The sequence below is a fragment of the Channa argus genome, chromosome 5 (assembly GCF_033026475.1).
Source record: "Channa argus isolate prfri chromosome 5, Channa argus male v1.0, whole genome shotgun sequence".
In the NCBI taxonomy this organism is placed as follows: domain Eukaryota; kingdom Metazoa; phylum Chordata; class Actinopteri; order Anabantiformes; family Channidae; genus Channa; species Channa argus.
Genome location: NC_090201.1, coordinates 29,162,700 through 29,180,828, shown reverse-complemented (window position 1 = coordinate 29,180,828; position 18,129 = coordinate 29,162,700). Strand labels below are relative to the sequence as shown.

General features: G+C 40.2%; 1 protein-coding gene across 15 annotated transcripts in view; it reads right to left on the bottom strand.

Moving 5' to 3' along the window:
• LOC137127293 (dedicator of cytokinesis protein 3-like) overlaps positions 1 to 18,129 on the bottom strand; it is a 164,797-nt gene that overhangs the window by 34,169 nt on the left and 112,499 nt on the right. For all 15 annotated transcript variants that reach the window (XR_010914405.1, XR_010914402.1, XR_010914403.1 and 12 more), the window contains 12 exons: positions 14,804 to 14,845; positions 14,265 to 14,416; positions 8,616 to 8,697; positions 7,869 to 7,929; positions 7,598 to 7,745; positions 6,629 to 6,717; positions 5,079 to 5,204; positions 4,109 to 4,233; positions 2,418 to 2,580; positions 1,787 to 1,893; positions 1,105 to 1,276; positions 502 to 599 (listed from right to left, as the gene is read on the bottom strand). Coding sequence is in view for 11 of the 15 variants with exons in the window: in XM_067504094.1 (XP_067360195.1) it covers positions 502 to 599; positions 1,105 to 1,276; positions 1,787 to 1,893; positions 2,418 to 2,580; positions 4,109 to 4,233; positions 5,079 to 5,204; positions 6,629 to 6,717; positions 7,598 to 7,745; positions 7,869 to 7,929; positions 8,616 to 8,697; positions 14,265 to 14,416; positions 14,804 to 14,845 (1,365 nt within the window). In the remaining 4 variants the exon portion in view is untranslated. The remainder of the gene's footprint in view (positions 1 to 501; positions 600 to 1,104; positions 1,277 to 1,786; positions 1,894 to 2,417; positions 2,581 to 4,108; positions 4,234 to 5,078; positions 5,205 to 6,628; positions 6,718 to 7,597; positions 7,746 to 7,868; positions 7,930 to 8,615; positions 8,698 to 14,264; positions 14,417 to 14,803; positions 14,846 to 18,129) is intronic.

Genomic DNA, 18,129 nt, shown 5'->3' with positions numbered 1-18,129 from the left:
ATCTGGTGACGTTTACTTTAGCATTTGGGCAGCCAGAGACTGATCACAGTCAACTGCTCCACAGAACGCCACGGGAGATCCTTTCTCCCAGTGGCCATTAAACTGTTCAACTCATCCCCAAATGGACAATTAATATTGTTTTTATTTCATTTATTATTTTTACTTTTTTAGCTGGGTTTTTTCTTATTATTGATCAGTAGTTTGTATTTGTTTATTGTCTTGGTTTGGTGGATGTTCTTTTCCTTTCTTTCTACTTTCATGCTGAGAGCAGCTGTAACAAGGCAACACACTTTCCCTATGGGATCAAAAAAGTTGTTGAATCTTGAATTACCTAAAATAGGCAGCACATTTTTAACCCACCGTCATTAATGTAAAAAAGAAAAAAATTAACTATTTAAAATAAAATTAGTTTTAAGGTCCTTTTGACCTGTAAGTATGAGATGTGCCTAGATTTGTTCCAAGATTTGATCCAGAGGTTTATCAGGTTTTAAACTCACTCACCTTGACAATCTCCTCTCCACTGACGTGTCGTAGCCGGCCGAGGATGTCCATGACCCGGTCTGGATGGGCCTTCCATTTAAGCAGGGCCAGGAGGTCCACTAGAAGACAACAGCCATGTCAACTACTGCAAAAACACATGGACTAAAATGTTGTAAAACCTTACAGTGAAAAGCATTCATCAGGCATCACCACCAGGGTTCAAACTTGTGTAAACGAATGAATCTATGAATGAGATGTTCTGTGTTATTTTTTATGTTTCATTCTTGGTCAAAGCTTTCCCTTCTAACAGATACTTTGACTGATTTCTGTTTGAATGTGAATGATACTGGAAAGCTGTGTAGAGCATGGTGAACAGTAGCAGATGGTAGCAGGGCACAGAAGAGCAGGGAGGGTGAGACCCAGGCGAAGCTGAATAGACTGATTGAGTCTCATTCTATTGCAAATTCAGAGATTCCTTTATGTAACTATAATCCTAACATAGCCATTTGTTTACATCATCTAAGATTGTTCATGCATATTAAAGACTTCATAAAAAACAGGGTTTAGTTTAACAACACGAGAAAAGACTTAACAATGAAGGAAATAATGCTGGATCGGCTGTACCGTTCTGTGTGAGTTTGGTGGATGAGAGCTGTGTGGAGATCCAGAAAGTCTCCTTGGTGCTGCGCTGGAAAATAAGGCTGGAGGGGATGCTGGGACAGCTGTTAAAGTCGTCCTTACAGCAGGGCAGGCCCAGGTAGAGAGCGTGGTTACTGAAGGTTGTGTTCTCATCACACTGAAGGCAAGAGAGACCACGAGGGAGGAGGAGATAATAATTCTTAACATCTTATGACTGAATAGTTCTCGTATACCTGTGGCATATTGCCAAAGCTTTTGTAAAAAATCAATTACAAATATGTCACAGAGTGGTGACAACAAAGGAGGATCAGGCCACAGGTGAACAACCATTTACAATATGTGTAGTTTAAAAAATGACTGACGTTATCTCCTTTAGGTAACATCTCCACCTCCACAAACTTTCAAGTGGTAACACAGTATAGCAGCCTGTATTTCACTGTGGAATTATTATACAGGTACAGCTACAACTGGGATGTCACACTGCATGTAAACACATTATTCTGTAAATAAATGTGCCACCCGCTGACCACACCAGTTGAAGACAATAAGTGGAAGTTAAAAAGCAGTTATTAAGTAGTGAAGGTTGAGAGTCAGACAAAAACAAAAAGGGCAAACAGGAAATGAATAATGCAAACCGAAGAGCAGAAACACAAGAACACTGTCCGACCTTGTAAACGTAAAGTTCATGGCTCTCATCTGAAAGAGTGGTTCCATCTTCTCTCATCAGAGGAGTGAAGGCAAAACCAAATAGCTTCTTCTCTCCTTTGTCCTTTGCTGCAGAGTAAAAGGAATAAAAAAAATGGAGGAAAAAGCAAGAGAGAGAAAGACGTCCAGACAGAGAAAAGGAAAGATGAAGAAAAAAAGACAGGATGGAAGATCATCTTAAAAGTGTTATCAGCTGGTTTCACTCTTTCAACACAATCAAGATCGACGAGACAATGTAATTTAGAGACTATATTAACTACAGCTGCAACATATTATTATGCAATAGTTAATAATTTTAACTTTACTGCAGCAGCTCATCTTTGCACACAGGTCAGACAATAAGAATATATCACTGTCAGCAAAGCACAGGCTTGAGCTGCACTGCATTCATAGATAAGCAGGGACAAAATTCCAGAATTCAATCGTAGGATGGGAGTGGACGGCTGAAGAAGCAGGGATGTGCTGTGTGCCCTGCATCATCTTCCTTAGCTTCGGGGTTTTGGTGCCATTTTGATGTTTTGCGTGTTCTCTCCAAAATTAAAATCTGAATTTGTCACACAAACACAACCTCACAGAAAAGCACAGTTACTCACTGGAGCAGTGTCTGAACTCGAAGCGTAGGTGGGAACCTCGGAAACGATCGATGGGAATCGGCAGTTTAATAACTTCGCTCCATCGAGGGCTGTTGTTATGATAAAGCACGAAGGAGCGGTGCTCTGGGATGCTGGGCTCACCTGAACCCAGACAGATGCAGTCCTGCAGAGAGAAAATTCATTCATGTGCTCACCAGACTAGAAATGTAATCACGTATGTGCAGTAGATGTCACAGGCCTGAATTACGCATGTTAGCTTGAGTTGTAACTTCACACCCTCTGTCTCTAAATGTCTCTTACTCAGTCCTTTGACAGACTGGTGGAACGTCCTGGGTCGAATGTCCCTGGGACCAACTGGGACTGCCTCCAGCACCCCCATGACCCATACAGATAAGTTAATGATGCTTGGATGTTTTCTGGCAACATCTGTTCACAAACTTGTGTTGTCACCACTAAAATGTTTTATTATTATATATTCTACTATTATCAGCAGTTGATTATCTTGTTGACAATTCTGCAGCCTCAATACGTACAATACTCGATAGTGTTGCCCCTCTGAAAACGAAGGCAGTAACCATATTGTTACTCTAGATGGCAATAAGTCTGGCCTCCAGTGCTACTGCAAGGAACCTTGGAGTTACTTTTGACCAGGATTTGTCCTTTACCTCCAAAGGAATTTCCAAAGGTAGAATGGGAGGCAGAGCCTTTAGCTATCAAGCTCCTCTCCTGTGGAACCAGCTCCCAGTTCAGATTCAGGAAGCAGACATGCTCTCTACTTTTAAGTCCAGGCTCAATACCTTCCTCTTTGATAAAGTTTATAGTTAGTTATAGTCATGCTGCTACAGGCTTAGACTGTTGGGGGATCCACCCCCCAATGCACTGAGCTCCTTTTCTTTTCCCATCCCCCTCTCCTCTTCTCTCACCCTGCATCTATATGCCACCCATGTATGACATTAACTTTGTGTCTTCTTTCTCCCGTAGTTGTCTGTCTCCTTCTCTGTCTCTGTCTCTCTGTCCCTTCCTGCAGGTGTCTGTGGCTTTGAATCTGTGTGTTTTCCAGTGTGCAGCTACTGGTCCTACCAACCTGCCAGATGTTTTGTTGTTGCTCTTTTATTTTCTCTCTCCATTTTACACTCACCCCAACCAGTCAAGGCAGATGGTCGCCCACCCTGAGCCTGGTTCTGCTGGAGGAGTTTTTCCTCCCCAGTCTTGCCCAGGGCTTGCTTAAGGGGGATTTGTTGGGTTTTCTCAACATACATATATGTAGAATCTTAACTTTATTCTATAAAGTCCCTTGAGATGTTCTGAACTGGCACTACAAATAAAGTTGAGTTGAATTGAATTGCACTGAAAATTAAAAGCTCAGAAAAAGCGGCAGTGTGTAAACACAGTCTGCACCTGAGGTTTTCCACACCTTGATCGAGGTTGATTGGTTGATCGAGCCCCTTCCCTGACATGTTGCTGCAGCCCTCAGAGTTGAGAGCCTGTAATTGGTGCAGACTGAAGAAACTACTTGGATGAGTAGTGAAATGTTTATATCTACAGTAAGTCAGGACAAACATCCTCTTTTCCTTTGACTGTAACTGCTGCTGTTATATTTTATCAATAGTTTTATTTAATTATTTCTCTAAATAAAATAATGAACATTTTAGTGGTGTTTAGCTGGGTACAAGGGGTATGTAGTTGCAAACCTTGAGTATTTCTCCATCAGCGTAGAGCACGTAAACTGTAACTTCAATGTTCTTCTGAACGCTCTTCCCTCCTCTCTCAAAGTCTCCTCGCTCCAGAGTCAGGTAAAGGTCATTTCGGACGTCACCTGAGATAGAGATGGACACATTCAGCAAACAAAACGCTGTTTCCTCCACATTTCACCTACTCTGGGGTATTTTAAACGAGGCATCATTCATCAAAAAATAATCTCACATTTCCAGATGCACAAACAACCTTCTTCCCTTCAGGCTTCTCTTTTATAAACAGAGCAAACAAAAACCTGGTTAGTGGGTATATATGAAGAAACATACTGTACATGTCCACAAACACACACTGTCTCACACACATTTAAAGCTGAACACCTCTGACATGCAAAAACTAGATAGTCGTGTTTGTGTGTTTATTTCTACTGTGTTTCAGTTAAGGAGTTAATAAATGAGTCTTTGAGATAATTATAGTGTAGCCCACAGGATAAACATAACATTTTTAAATAGGTTTACGTATTATAAAAATTAAGTATATAAATGCTGTATTATAATGACCCAGGTAATGGCATACGGTGGCTGAAAACCTGGGTTTTCATGCAGTGTAATATCTTGTGTTAACATGTGTGGATTAATTTATCATTTCAGCTCGTCCTTGAAGAGGCAGTTAAATACACCATCACTGCCCGAGGGGGAGGAGTGTGTGATATGCATGGTTAATGTATATGAAAGACCTCTGCACAGGGTATTTGCCTGGTGTTATATCAGTTTTAAAGGGGAATTTAAGGGTAAATGTTTATCTTATTGGTTATTAAGAGATTAAGTATTTTCAAGTATACGAGCATGTGAATATATATATTACTTTATATTTCCTAGGCACTGCAACGTTCCCTCATACAGACTTGTCTATCATCTTTTAACTAACGTCTGCTTTAACCACAAAACTGGGGCTGAACGTATGACCCACCGGGCATTATAACATCAGGGAAGCCCAGTTTACGTGTGACGGCCACCCCCCTGCTGAAAATGAGCGGGTTCTCTCTGCGGACCTGCTCCATGTCCCCCCTCAGCAGCTGCAGGGAGATGATCAGACCTGAAGAGATAAAGGGAGAAACAGAAATAGAGGAAACAAAGGATGAGAGCCATAACTGGAGAGAGACAAGTTGATTGACAAGCAGAAAATAGGAATATTATTCTCTGCTGCCTACTTTGGTAAACTTCCTCCTTGCTCTAATGTAAATGTACAGTACGTGAACTGTGCAACTTGCAGTACAACTTCATTTTTCAGAAACAGAATGAAACATGTTAGTGTGTTTTGTATATAGTGGATTAATGCTGCTCGTACAGAAGAACGCTTCGCCCTGAAAACATAACACACATGATGGTTATTTTAAAAATACACTCAATAGAGCCATGAACTACAGCACTTTTGGAGCTGTTCACAGACTTTGACACGGGGGTGTAGGAGGCTGAGAATCCTCTACAGTGACACTAATTAAGATCTAAAGTGATGACATGTACCTGACAGTCACAATCTGGAAGGTGTTTGTTTCCTAACAAGCTGTCATGGTCACCAGCCTGCTGACCTGCCTCCTCTGCTTCAGCCCTCAGTACTGAGAGTTTTTGACTAATTATCTGATTCCCTGAAACTCGGGATTCTGAGCTCTCTGTCTCCACCTGCTTTTGGACTAGCTGACTATATATTTCAGAAGCTGGATTTGGATTCTGTTTGGATTTGGACTTTATTGTTTTTTAAAGCTGGAATTGGACTGGACTGGATACAGGCCATAGACTTCATCTGGCCTTTCTCTGTATGTTGTAATTATATTTTGGATGCAGAATTATTCTGTAAATTCTTTGCTTGTAAAACTAATGTGGAAGAACCTCGTTGCCATCAGAGATATACACTGAACCCTATGCTCCTCCTTATCTGCTATTACTGGCAGCTCTGCTGTGTCTCCCTGTCATTCTCTCATGTCAACAGCCACATTGAGGAAACGTGATGTGGCCATCTTGCTCTACTTTTCCACCTCGACTCAGCCCCACATTCCTCCCAGGTTCTGCTGGTTTTTTGGAAACCAATAAGACTGAAATTTTTATTTATGTTTACTTACCTATAATTCCTGATGTCCACTAGATATTTACCTTTGGCCTCTTTTGTAGATCTAAGCAACAGTGCCTCCTAGTGAGCTGGAGAAACCCCTGTGACTACTTCCACCTGTTTGTTAACCTTCTCCTCTCTCAACTTTGAATACACTGAAGGGCTTTTGTCTGACGTATCATTGGATCATTTTTACTTCCACATCCTAACACAAATTCATGATTTCTGTTTGTGGGTTTAGTTGGTGATTAATAAAAAACTCAATGTTTTGAGGAAATTTTACAGCTGACAGCGGCTGGATGAATTCTTTCACGTATTTAACATATAAATCCAAAAACGGGCATCTTCAAAAACTTTCTCAAAACAGTTTTGGTTTGTCATACCAATGAATCACATCTTATCACAGTCAGTCGTACCATAGTTGGTGCTAGGAGCGGTGTATTTGGTGCTGGACTTGCGGATGATGTTCTCGTGGATTTGGTGCCATTCGTTTTCATTGTTACACCTGAAAAAAAAAAAAAAACACTTTTTACTTATTGACGAGAGATATAAAAACGTTTTAAACAGGATTGTTTGTGTGTACTGTCCTGTTTTCTAAAGTAGTACACTAAACACTTCCAACTAATCCTCCCAATATGCTGGAAGAAAGACAAACAGCAGCAGAGCTCCAGCATCCACACTAAGCTTGACAATAAGAATGCACAATGTGGTTTTTATTATCCCTTTGTCACAGACTAATTTTAACATGTTGCTGTTTTTAGGAGGAGGAACAGGCCTGAGGTATATGGAGAGGAGCTCATAAAGCCTGAAACATCCTCAGGAGTTCAGCTGAAGGCATCACACACACACAAATACACACATACACACGCAGCAACTGTTGCATCATATTGTGACTGTGAGCACTGCAGGGCTCCGGGAGGCAAGTCTTAAGAAACTTTTGCCGATGGGGAATCCTTCACATCTGTATGTGAGAGTGTGTGTGTGTGGGGGGCTGATGGCATTTTAGGGCTGAAAGAGGCAACTCTATGGTGAACAGTCAATATCTCACATCTGCTCTGTTTTTTCTCATTTACTAAATAAATTGTCAGAGAGAAGAAAGTGAAGTAAAGCGTAAAAAGAGAAAGAAAAAGGAGGAATAAAGACTTATTTTTCCTTTTTTTCTTTCTCAGTCATATTAAATAAAAATTCATATTTATTATAAATGGAATTGTACATACATAAAAAATGTCAAAGTGTCTGTTTATGTTTGCATGTGAATCAGCAAAGAGAGACAGAGAGAAACTGCTTTGGCAGTTCCACAATAAATGTTCCATAACCATATCTCTGTGTGTGTCTGCGTGTGTGTGTGTCTGTGTGTGTGTGTGTGTGTGTGTACAGCCACTTACGTGTATACTTTCAGGACAAAGTCTTTCTCCTCCTTGAGCTCAGAGATGGTCTGCAGTACATCACTCATGGCCAGGACAGAACAGCCGTAGGGTCGGCGGTACTGAACATGCGGGGGACCCTTCTTACTGTCATTCAACAGCATACGGCCTGAAACAGGGGGGTTGTCGTCACAAACTGAGAAATACAGCATATAACAATGCTCCACCGTACATTTCTGTAGCAGGATGCGAACATGACGTGGTTTCCAGATCAGAGTATGTATTGTCTTACCTGTTCTGATGACTTGTGAGACAATGTACAGATCTCTCTTCATGTCTTTATTGCTCAGGTCCTGCACAATTTAAGATAAAGAAAAAACACACAGGTTAATAAAAACACGTTTTACACTAAAAATCCATTAAACAAGAAACAATGTGTAAAAAGAAAAAAAGATGGCAGGTGATCCCTCGGGATTTTCTCTGCAGAACTTTTTGCGTCACAGAATAATACTGAACTGAACCTAAGTGATGGACATCACATCACATCAATTTAAAGAAATTAAGAAATGCTTTTTTATGTTTAGGGAATCTATTGCCTTAAATAATCCAGCAGAGTGGACAGATACAACAGAGATCTCAGACTCGTCGGACTCAGACACTCCATCTTGCATTCAGCTACATCACTTCTCCTGTGGAGGGTTGTCTGGTGAACCAAGAGGACACTGGATGAGACAGGCTGGCAGATTATCACAGGGCTGATTCACAGATGGCTACGAGTCACCACATTCTATCTGAAAGTCATATTGTCCATTAAACCCAAGGAGCTTCTTAACTGACTATTTTAAATGTTGTTTACATTGTTTTCTTCTGCTTAATATTGTGAATCTCCAACTGAGCAACAGGGGGCAGTGCCTCCTAACTTTTGTATCCTGTCTCTCAGTTTGTTCCTGCATTCTGCTTGTACTGTACCAAGTAGCTGTATTTTAAAGTGTGTGTGTGTGTGTGTGTGTGTGTGTGTGTGTGTGTGTGTGTGTGTTACCGTGAAGAGGGCACACAGCCTGTCCACCTTCTCTGGGTTCTTTGGTCCTCCATTCTTGTTCAGTCTCACCATGAACTTCTCACTGGGAAAAACACACAGTAACAGCTCTCTGTAACTAATGTTTGATCCCTCATCCTCGAGCTTCCACCAGGTGATGCTCTGTAGCCGAAACTTGACTTATGAAAAACAAATATTTTGTGGGTCTGCCTTAAAATGACAGGACACACTAATCTGGAGATTAACCTTAAAATGTAATGTCTTTATATCAGGCAAACAGCATCATGTCAGTGTTAGCAAGCAGCATCTTCTTCTTCATTTCATACTCATCCCGACTCCAAGGCTAAGAAACTGCTGTGCCTGCTCACAGTTTAGCCTGGTTTCCGTCACTGAGTCTCCTCGGGGGAGTTCTGAAAGAGATCCGATTCTTTCAGATTTACCTTCCTGCCTCTTCTCTTCTCCCCCTGGAGAGCCAGCAATAACAACTTTTAAAGCAGCCTGTATCAGCCTTCTTTTACTTCAGGGACAAGCAGAGTATTATCTGCTGGTGTGTGTATTTATCCAGGGGAATGTGATTGAGACTTGCTTTTATTCAATAATGACGTGTTAATACAGTTAAGGCTCAGATGCATTTGAAGATTTCCCCAATCATAAGAGTCTGAAACACACACTCATACAGGGACACTTGCTGATTTTTCAGGCTCTGTGATACAAACACAACATCTGGCTTTAAAGAAGATCCATGTGGAAACAGAACTGAGCTGTTTCTTAGTTTCTCCCTGTTGATATTTTAATATATTTTATAGTAAAATAATCTTTGACCTGCGGGACACAAATAAGAGAGGTGAAGTTGTTAATCTGTTTAAAAACCTGCACATACCTCAGAATAGTTCCTCAATAAATCATGTTTAAGTGATGTTGTTTATCTGAGGTGGGCAGCTCTTAACAGTCACTACATTCTAGGAATATACATAAATGTATCTATTATGAATTATTCTTTTATCTACCACATCACATTTAGGTTTTTAATTTAAAACAAACTGGGGGTGATAAGGCTTTCACATTCAGTAGTAGCCCGTTTTGCTTTTCTTGGTTGTTTTTTTTGTAGAGTGATTCACTGAGAGACAGAGACACACACAGCAGATGCATATTGTACTGTATATATACACACACAGTCATTTGTAACCATCATATCGGTGACAGCAGAAAAAAAACATACAACACACTTATGCACAAACATCAGTGCACACATGCTCGATGGGATGAATCCAAGAGGTCAAACACACAAAACCAGAGTCGATTATGCATAATGTTGACAACAATGTGAGAGAGGACACAGAAACAATGCAGATGCAATTAGAAAGTGTCCTGCTTCAGAAAAATGTGCGACAAAACATGCAGATTCTAGCATTTCTGTATGGACACACACGTGAGATTGTACTGCAGAGTCGTATGCTTGGATGTTTTCTGTCACATGAAAACAATATGTACAGAGAGATGCACCAACTTCCACACATTCACACTTTTATGCGGTTTCCACAGCACTGCCATTCATCCTTAAATCATCGCATCACCAAAAACAGATGCAGAAATTAGAAGTTGTCCAAACACTTAGACTGCTCACGCACTGCTCACTCACACATGAGACCTGTGCAGACCTTTACATCCTTCACAGTCTCCAACAGAAATGATCTGGGTTTTAGATCTTATGAGAATTTGAGAACATGAATTGTTCTCACATTTCCACCTGATCAGGGGATTTAAACCAGCAACTTCACTGACTAATGTTGTCTGTCACACACACTGTCCCCTGACTGTCCCTCATCATTCCAGCCTCTGTACTTCACACTAGGACTTAAAAGAAATAATGTTGGACTTCTTAACATGCCATCTAGTCAGGCTTCTGTATAAATATGGTGCAAATCTAAACTGAATTTCTAGAAAATCAGCAAAGGAAAAAGTGAATTAATGCGCGTTTCCATCCACCTCCATAATGCAAATTTCAGCACAGTGAGATTCAAAGCTTGCAGGAGCAGAGGGTTTAATGAGAGCACCAGTCAAATCTCAGACAGTGGAATCTTATGTTTGTTGCATGCCTTAATGTAAGGACGTCTACAGTCGGTTTTCCTCTGCTGTTATTTTTCATCTTTCAGCTGACATTAAAAGTCACACGCTTCATGTAGCTCATAAATTACTGCAAAGTGTCTTATTTCTATAAACCTGCACATAAATGCACATACAAAGAGAGAGAAAGATGGATGGAAACACACTTACTGTATGTGAAACTGGGCTATGTGAAAAAATATAAATTAATTTACCTCACAAATATTTAAGAAAATATAGTGGATGGATTCTGTCTGCCACTAAATTAACAGCATTTGAATACTGTGTGATACAGTTTCCCCTTGAAAAACCTGCCGTTCCATAAACTCATGACACAGGTGAATTATCTTCTATTAGTTCTACCAAGTTCACTGGACTGAAGACGTTTCAATTTTCCTTTAATTCAACACTTGGCGGCTTTACATTACAGCCAATGAAGCTGCACAAACGAGTCCTCTCACTACACCTTGGATGGAGTTAATCACTGTTATTTTGGACTTTCAGCTGACCATCAATGAAGAAGAAACAGCTGGTTTTCCATGACTGCACTCATTAAAAAGAACATGCTCTCAGTGAAGTATCAGTGCCCTGATCTTGGGAAAAGGATAGGGGGGATAGGGGAAATTTAAAAACTCTAGAGAAAAGGTTCATGTTTCCTTGATGTTTAGGAAATTATGATTAAAAAAGATCGAGGAATGTTCTGATTGATTGAGATGAGTTTCAAAGCCATTGACAGAACAGTGGCAGTATTCTGAACAAGTTCTCATGCAACACCGCAACATAATGACGCTTCCTAAGGCATCAAATTGCGCCGCATTTTGAAGTCCCTTGGCGTATCACATTGGCAGCCTTTGGTGTTAGTATATGACACCACTGGAATGACTTTATATACTAAATATTTCTATATTTAGGGTTAGGCAAACCAACTTCAGCCTAATGTTACGTTAAGAGACAACATGGGTTGGAGTTAGGGTTAGGCACAAAAAGTTCAGGGTAAGGTTAATTTACAAGATAGTTTACTTAAAAATCAAACACCACAAACATTAACGTAACACATCAATTTCCTTACTATAGTAACCATGGCACAGCGTTGTGTTTCGATCATCAACAAAGTGCAAATCGTCTCACACTAGAGTCAAGCTCTGGTATCCTGTGATAAAGTCCTGTGTCTTCATGTACAATTCACCACTTTTTCACTTTATATTCTATGTAGTTTATTTGGATGTCAAGTACTGAAACAAACAGGTTCCTTAAGCATCCGCATGAAATACAACAGGACTGGACAAAAGAGAGCTTTTGGACGCCTCTGGAATGAGAGGAGCCTGGTATTCTCCTGTAATGTCTGCTGAGAAGCCTGAAAGCTGAAGTTCATGTACTTTCTTACATAGTGAAAATTGAGTGAAGTTTAGCTTTGCATTATACAAACCTCATAATAAAAGCAGGATTATAATGTGAACACATACTGTCATTCATGAATGTGTCTCTAATGTAGGTTCAACACTTGTGGTTGTGGTATATCTGGTTATCTGTGTTGCCTCATTTTAGCACAATTATTTACAAAAGCCTAGTGAAATTCACTAATCTGTGACATAACTAAACTAGGCTGGTAATACTTTGCTGAACCTGCTTATGGTGAAGACAAAGGTTTGTTTCCAAAAACAGCAGCCCACTGTGTCCAAAAACTGCTCTGACAGCGTAACATAGCAGCAAAAGTATGAACCAGAATCAGAAGACAAGAGAAACAAGAAATTGAATGTGAGAGGGGAGGAGAAACCTCAGCTTCCTCTAAGTTTTCTCCACAGAAGAAGGAAAGAAAAGAAAGGCAGAAATCACCTGCTAACATCCAACTTCATCACCAAACTCTTAAAATATCTTTTAACTCTACTGGGATCATGGACACACACACACACAAAACAATAACTGTCAGAGGCAGGACTGCTCCAGTGGGAATCTCAGTGGGACAATCCTCTCCTTTCCTCGTTTCCTCTCCTTCTCCTCATCCCCTTACCTCCTTCACCCCTCCTGCCTTCCTCTCCTATCCCCTTCATCATCTCCTCCCCCTTCCTCGTCTCCTCTCCTTCATCCACTCTCCCTTCCTGTCCTCTCCTGACATCTGAGCGCCTCAGAGGAGCAACTCTTGACATTAGACTCTGATGCTGAGTCAGACTAAACAAGCTACCAAGGTCAACAGTGTTTGTGTTTTATGAGAGGACAGAGACTTGAGCTGGTCTGGAGCTCAGAGAAAAAGGTGTAATATCCTCATCTTTTAACTGCCACACACACACACACACCACAGTTGGTCTGCATCAACCTCATTAGGGACATCAGTGATTCCTTATCTGTTAGCAACATGATAACTCTACCAATACATAACTGATGGGCATTTACAGTGGTGGTGGTGGTGGTATGGGGGAGGGTGTGAATGCGGGTGGGGATCATGTATTATTCAGAGCAGTTCTGTGTGGCCACTTGGCACTATTTGTCCCACCTTATAAAGCTACTATGTGTCCAGGTATGAGCTAGACAGAGAGAGAAATACTGGGCAAAGAGCAGGTCACAGGTTTTGTAGAGAGCAAGAAGAGAAACAGGCTTTGGTTGATCAGGCCAAGAAACAGGTCTGAATCTGAAATAAACTGTGTTCTACTTACAATATTTCTCATGATTAGTTCATAACTTAAAACCTTGGAGCCTGGACCCAATGACCCACACTTTGTTTTCTAATTGGGGAATCATACATTTATAATTCCTGATAAGCATTAAAACCCCTGGTACAGTTCACTTTCACTACTCTCACTTGTCTTGTATCTTTTGATGCAGTAGATTTTACTGTTCTAATTAACAACATTCATGATGTACAATTCCTGTGCAACTAAACAAAGTTCTCTATTTTTCTTGCATAACCCACTTGATGGATTATGTTCTGATCCAATGCATTGTTTGAATGAATGAAACTTCACATATATTAAGAGTAAGTGAGCTCAGCAGGTGTTGGACAGCCAGAGCACAGACTCGAGATTCTCATCTGTAACTGGGTTTAGGAGACAAAAGCATTTAGCTAAAGTTAGAGAGAGATTGTGGTTTGATTATAGGTTACATATTTTGGTTCTGAAGTGACATCTTTCCTCAAATAATCCAAACCACAAGCTTTCTCTACTGTAGTTTGTTCTTTAACTTGGCAAAGCAGGATTGCACAAAATGCATACACTGGTTTAATGGGATTTCAGAGACAAGTGGAACTTGACATTTTAGAACAACACACTGTTTTATTGCTGTATTTGTATTTGGTTTTGAATATCTGTGCTGAGACTTTTGGAGCAATCAGTAATTCATCACAGGCAGAGGCACAGCAAGACTCCATGAATCACTAAAGTAAAACTACCACTTGAAATTCATGATGTCTGGAACCAAGAAGAGAAATGATTGATTTTGTGTTCTGCTTTGGCGAGTCATCCTGCTTTACAGTCACAGCAGCAAAGTCTTTAAAACCAGAAGGGAGAAAGTAGAAGAAAAAACAATGAGTCTGTGTGATCATTCTGTGTGTTTTCCCACCTGATGGTCTTTCCCTCTCGCAGGTCGTACAGAGAGAAGAAGATGTCAGTGTCCTCTCCGATGCTGTTGTAGGTGAAGCTCTTCAGGTTGACCAGCAGGTGGTGTGGTACTGGAACTCTGCAGGGTTCCCCGTGTCGCCGGGTGCTGTCCCCCTGGAAGCCCACGACCAAAAACAAGCAGTTTTGGAGAACTAATGCTAACAAAGGACCACATCGACTTACATGATGTAATCACATAGTGTAAATCACCTTTTAATAATTCTGTTTCTGTGTGATTTAGTTTTGGGCAACAACATTAAGAAGTATTAATGAGAAAACCCACTTCAGCAATGAAGTAGAAATACTGTTAAAGTATTATGTGTCGACAAAGTCAGGTAGATTTGGCATAAATACTACATCTGCTGCTGTGTTGTTGAAGCAATCATCAGGGTGACTCAGGGTGACACTGTACAGTACATTGAGCTACTAATATTTTACTTCAGAATTCCACATGACATGAATTAATATACTACATGTAACTGAAATGCTAACAAACGTTACCTGTGTGGTGCTCTGCTGGACACTGTGTCTGCTGGACAGATGCTGTGGAGAAGAGAGAACATTAAGGATGATGTTCATCTCCTCTGTCCTGGTTTTCTAACCATATGCTGTACCTACTTTGCATCCTTTCCTTGATTCCTTTCATCTTTACCTTTTCACAAGGCCCCTGCTCATCTCCTCGTCTTTGTTTCCTAACAGACTCATTTCCTTTAATCAGTTGCTTTACTTTCTTCTCACCTCATCTGCCTTCTACTTGTCGATTCTTTGTTTTCTCTCCTCTACCCTTTTACCATCATTGTTCCTTCCACTGGTTCTCTCATCCCCCTATTCTTATTTCTTTTTATTATTCTTTCTCACTTATTTCCTTTCATGTGTTCCCTCCTCTTTGCCCCCATGCTTCTTCTCCTCTCCTTGTATCCTCTCTCCTCACTTTCTCTCCTCTGCTCTTTGCTCAACCCATCGTTTCCTCTCTTCCCTCCTTTGCTTATTCATCCTCTCTATCATATTCCCTTCTGTTCTCTTCAGATTTCTCCTCAGGTGATAAAAATGCTTCAACACCCCAGAGACTCATTACCTAGACTTGTCTCTCTAAATCTCCTGAGCAGCTGTGTGAGGAGAGAGGGAGCAAGAAGTGAAAACCCGTTTGATGAATTGAAGTAATGACTGTCAAATGCACAACATCCGCAAATATTACACCCTGAGCAGAAAATTAACACTGGCCTAGATCTACTTTCTCCACAAACACTCAGTTCTGCCAGGTAGCGAATCACAAATGTCGAGCTGCTTCACCGTGAACAGCTGGTGAAAGAAAATTATGATGCAGCGACCTTCATGGGCACTGAGTCACGCAAATATAAAACAAACATTTGAACATTACGGGTGTGGTTTATAACAGGGAATCCCCCATTGCATTTGATTTTCTGTCATACCTGCATCACTTCACTATCTATACTGGTAGAGGGAGCTATGCATTGACAGTGCGGTAGGTCTGTATACTTTGGTATTGTATAGATGTAACATCCATAAAAATATTCAGATGATCTGATGCTGATTAAACGTAAAACAAAGCTAATAAGTTGATGTGATCAAAAAGCATCAAATCCCCACATATGAAAACATTTAGCTATTCAGCTAAAATGATTAATTTTCAAAACAGCTGCTGTGGCCAACAAATAATTTAACAGACAAGAGTGATGATCATCCCACAGCGTCAGATGGTTTTTTACGTCTTTTGTTGTATCACATGTACGCGCAGGTACGCGTTGGTGTTACTATTGGACAGGAGCACTACCACTGTACTACACTGAAAGCTCAGAGCATCGATCACCTATAGAAAGAGGCACCTGAGCGTCAGCATGTAACGCAGAAAGACAAAAGATGTTTTTGAAGCCTCGGAAATGAGAAAGAACCATTTTGTAGACCAACCAGGAAGATTTTCCACTGGCTTTTGCAACAAACAAAACAAAACATGACTTTTGGAGTAAGAGTATGAATGCAGATGGTTTTATGATTTTATTATATTTTATTATAATAAAATATATTATATAAATATTTTATTATGAAATAAAAAGCTACTGGATATAAACAAACAACAATTTCATGACTACATCATCATCACCACCATAAAACGTCTGATTTGTTATTTGATTTAGCAGCTTCTAAAAAAGCCTTTGCTCGTGTGTGATTTACTATCCTCACATTGTTCTTCCAGGACAACTGTAATGTGTGGATGGTGCTGTGATGTTTAACAACCTCTGGAGTCTTTAGGTACAAAATCATGTGCAGCATATTTACTGACCAATTTTATGTTGTAGAAAACCTACAAATTTCCTGACTTAACCACAGGGCGTATTTTAGGACTCCAACCAAAAAAATTTACAGCAAATGATCATGCAATCCATTGTTTTCTTACTGTGTAATGTTGGACAGTTTTTTGTCATGTACTTTGTTTTCCTTCAAATTTTGACCTTTTTTTGTTCAAATTCATTATTCAATTGAACAACTGAGACTGGCAAATGTAAAAAACAAAATTCTTATTAGAGTGCAAAATTAACAATTGGCAGCTGAATCAAACAGAGTAGCTGTACTTCGTTCTTGTGACTGTCTTCAGTGTAAACTTGTATGCAGCAAAAAAAGGTCATTATATTTGTTTGTAATATTTATTTCTGTTTTTGCATCAGCAGCTGCCATCCTACCATCTATCAACTTTATCTCTGTCTTTCTCTTCCTCTCCTCCCGTCTCTAGGCAACAGAACAAAGGGGGATCGTTGTGACTATAGTGTTTTCCTGGTACAGCTCAGCTATTTAAAGCTCCACTGATGTAAGGCGGAACATCAAGTATCACTAAGAATCCATGAACAATCAAGAATTGTTCTCGTGCTGCAACAACTTACACTTATATGTTGTGTAGCTCCAGCTTTTTTATCCTTAGTATTTAGCATAGATTTACCACATTGTCAGGTAGTATTACAAGAGGCACAACCAAAAATAAATAACTACCAGTAGCTAGTAACAAAGTTTCAAAATGTGTCACTCTGCATCTTGTAAACAAACTTTTGACATTTGTCTTGCCTTGTTCTTCTCTCATAACAATATATTATATTCAGCTGCCAGTTTATTAATTATATCTGTACAGAATGTTTCCTTAACTCTTTATTTGCATTCTAATTCAGCAGTCCTGCAGTAAATCCTACTTCATGATGTCCAGTGTCTGTTCAAACTGTTTCAGAGGAGTTGATCCAGCTATGTGATCTTTGTAGAGGCTGTGGTTTTTGCTGCTGCTGAACCGAATAGTTTAATTCAGTGGTGTGTGTGTGTGTGCGCGTGTGTTATTTCAACCCTCAGTGTGTTTAGATGGACTTAAGTAACAAGTTTACAGTCGTCTTTCTTTGGAAAGCAGATTCCTTAAGCTAAGGTTTCTGAAATCGGGGTTGGGGATTAGGGAAACCAGTTGTCCCCAGGGCTCTGGTTGAGAATCTCAACAATTTCTCTGCCATGTATGTGTGTAACCAGGTTTCTTATCAGCTTTCTCCAACAGAGCATGTGTGTAAAAAAAGGCTGCGGAGGGGAACACAATCTTTATTTAACCGTAACCAGTTTTCCATGAAAGTCTAAAAACAAGCACTTTAAAGTTTATTAAAGCTGTAGTCAGGCAAACTACATGTTGTTCTGTAAAATCCAATTTTTCGGTGCACAAAAAATGTTGTGGTGTCACAAAAAAACGAAGAATATGTCTTAGTGTTCTGGTTTTTGGCACCTTGGGAATAAGAACGGTCTGAAACCGTGCAGCAGCAACACAAACCAGAGCCTCTCGAGTGATCGTCCAG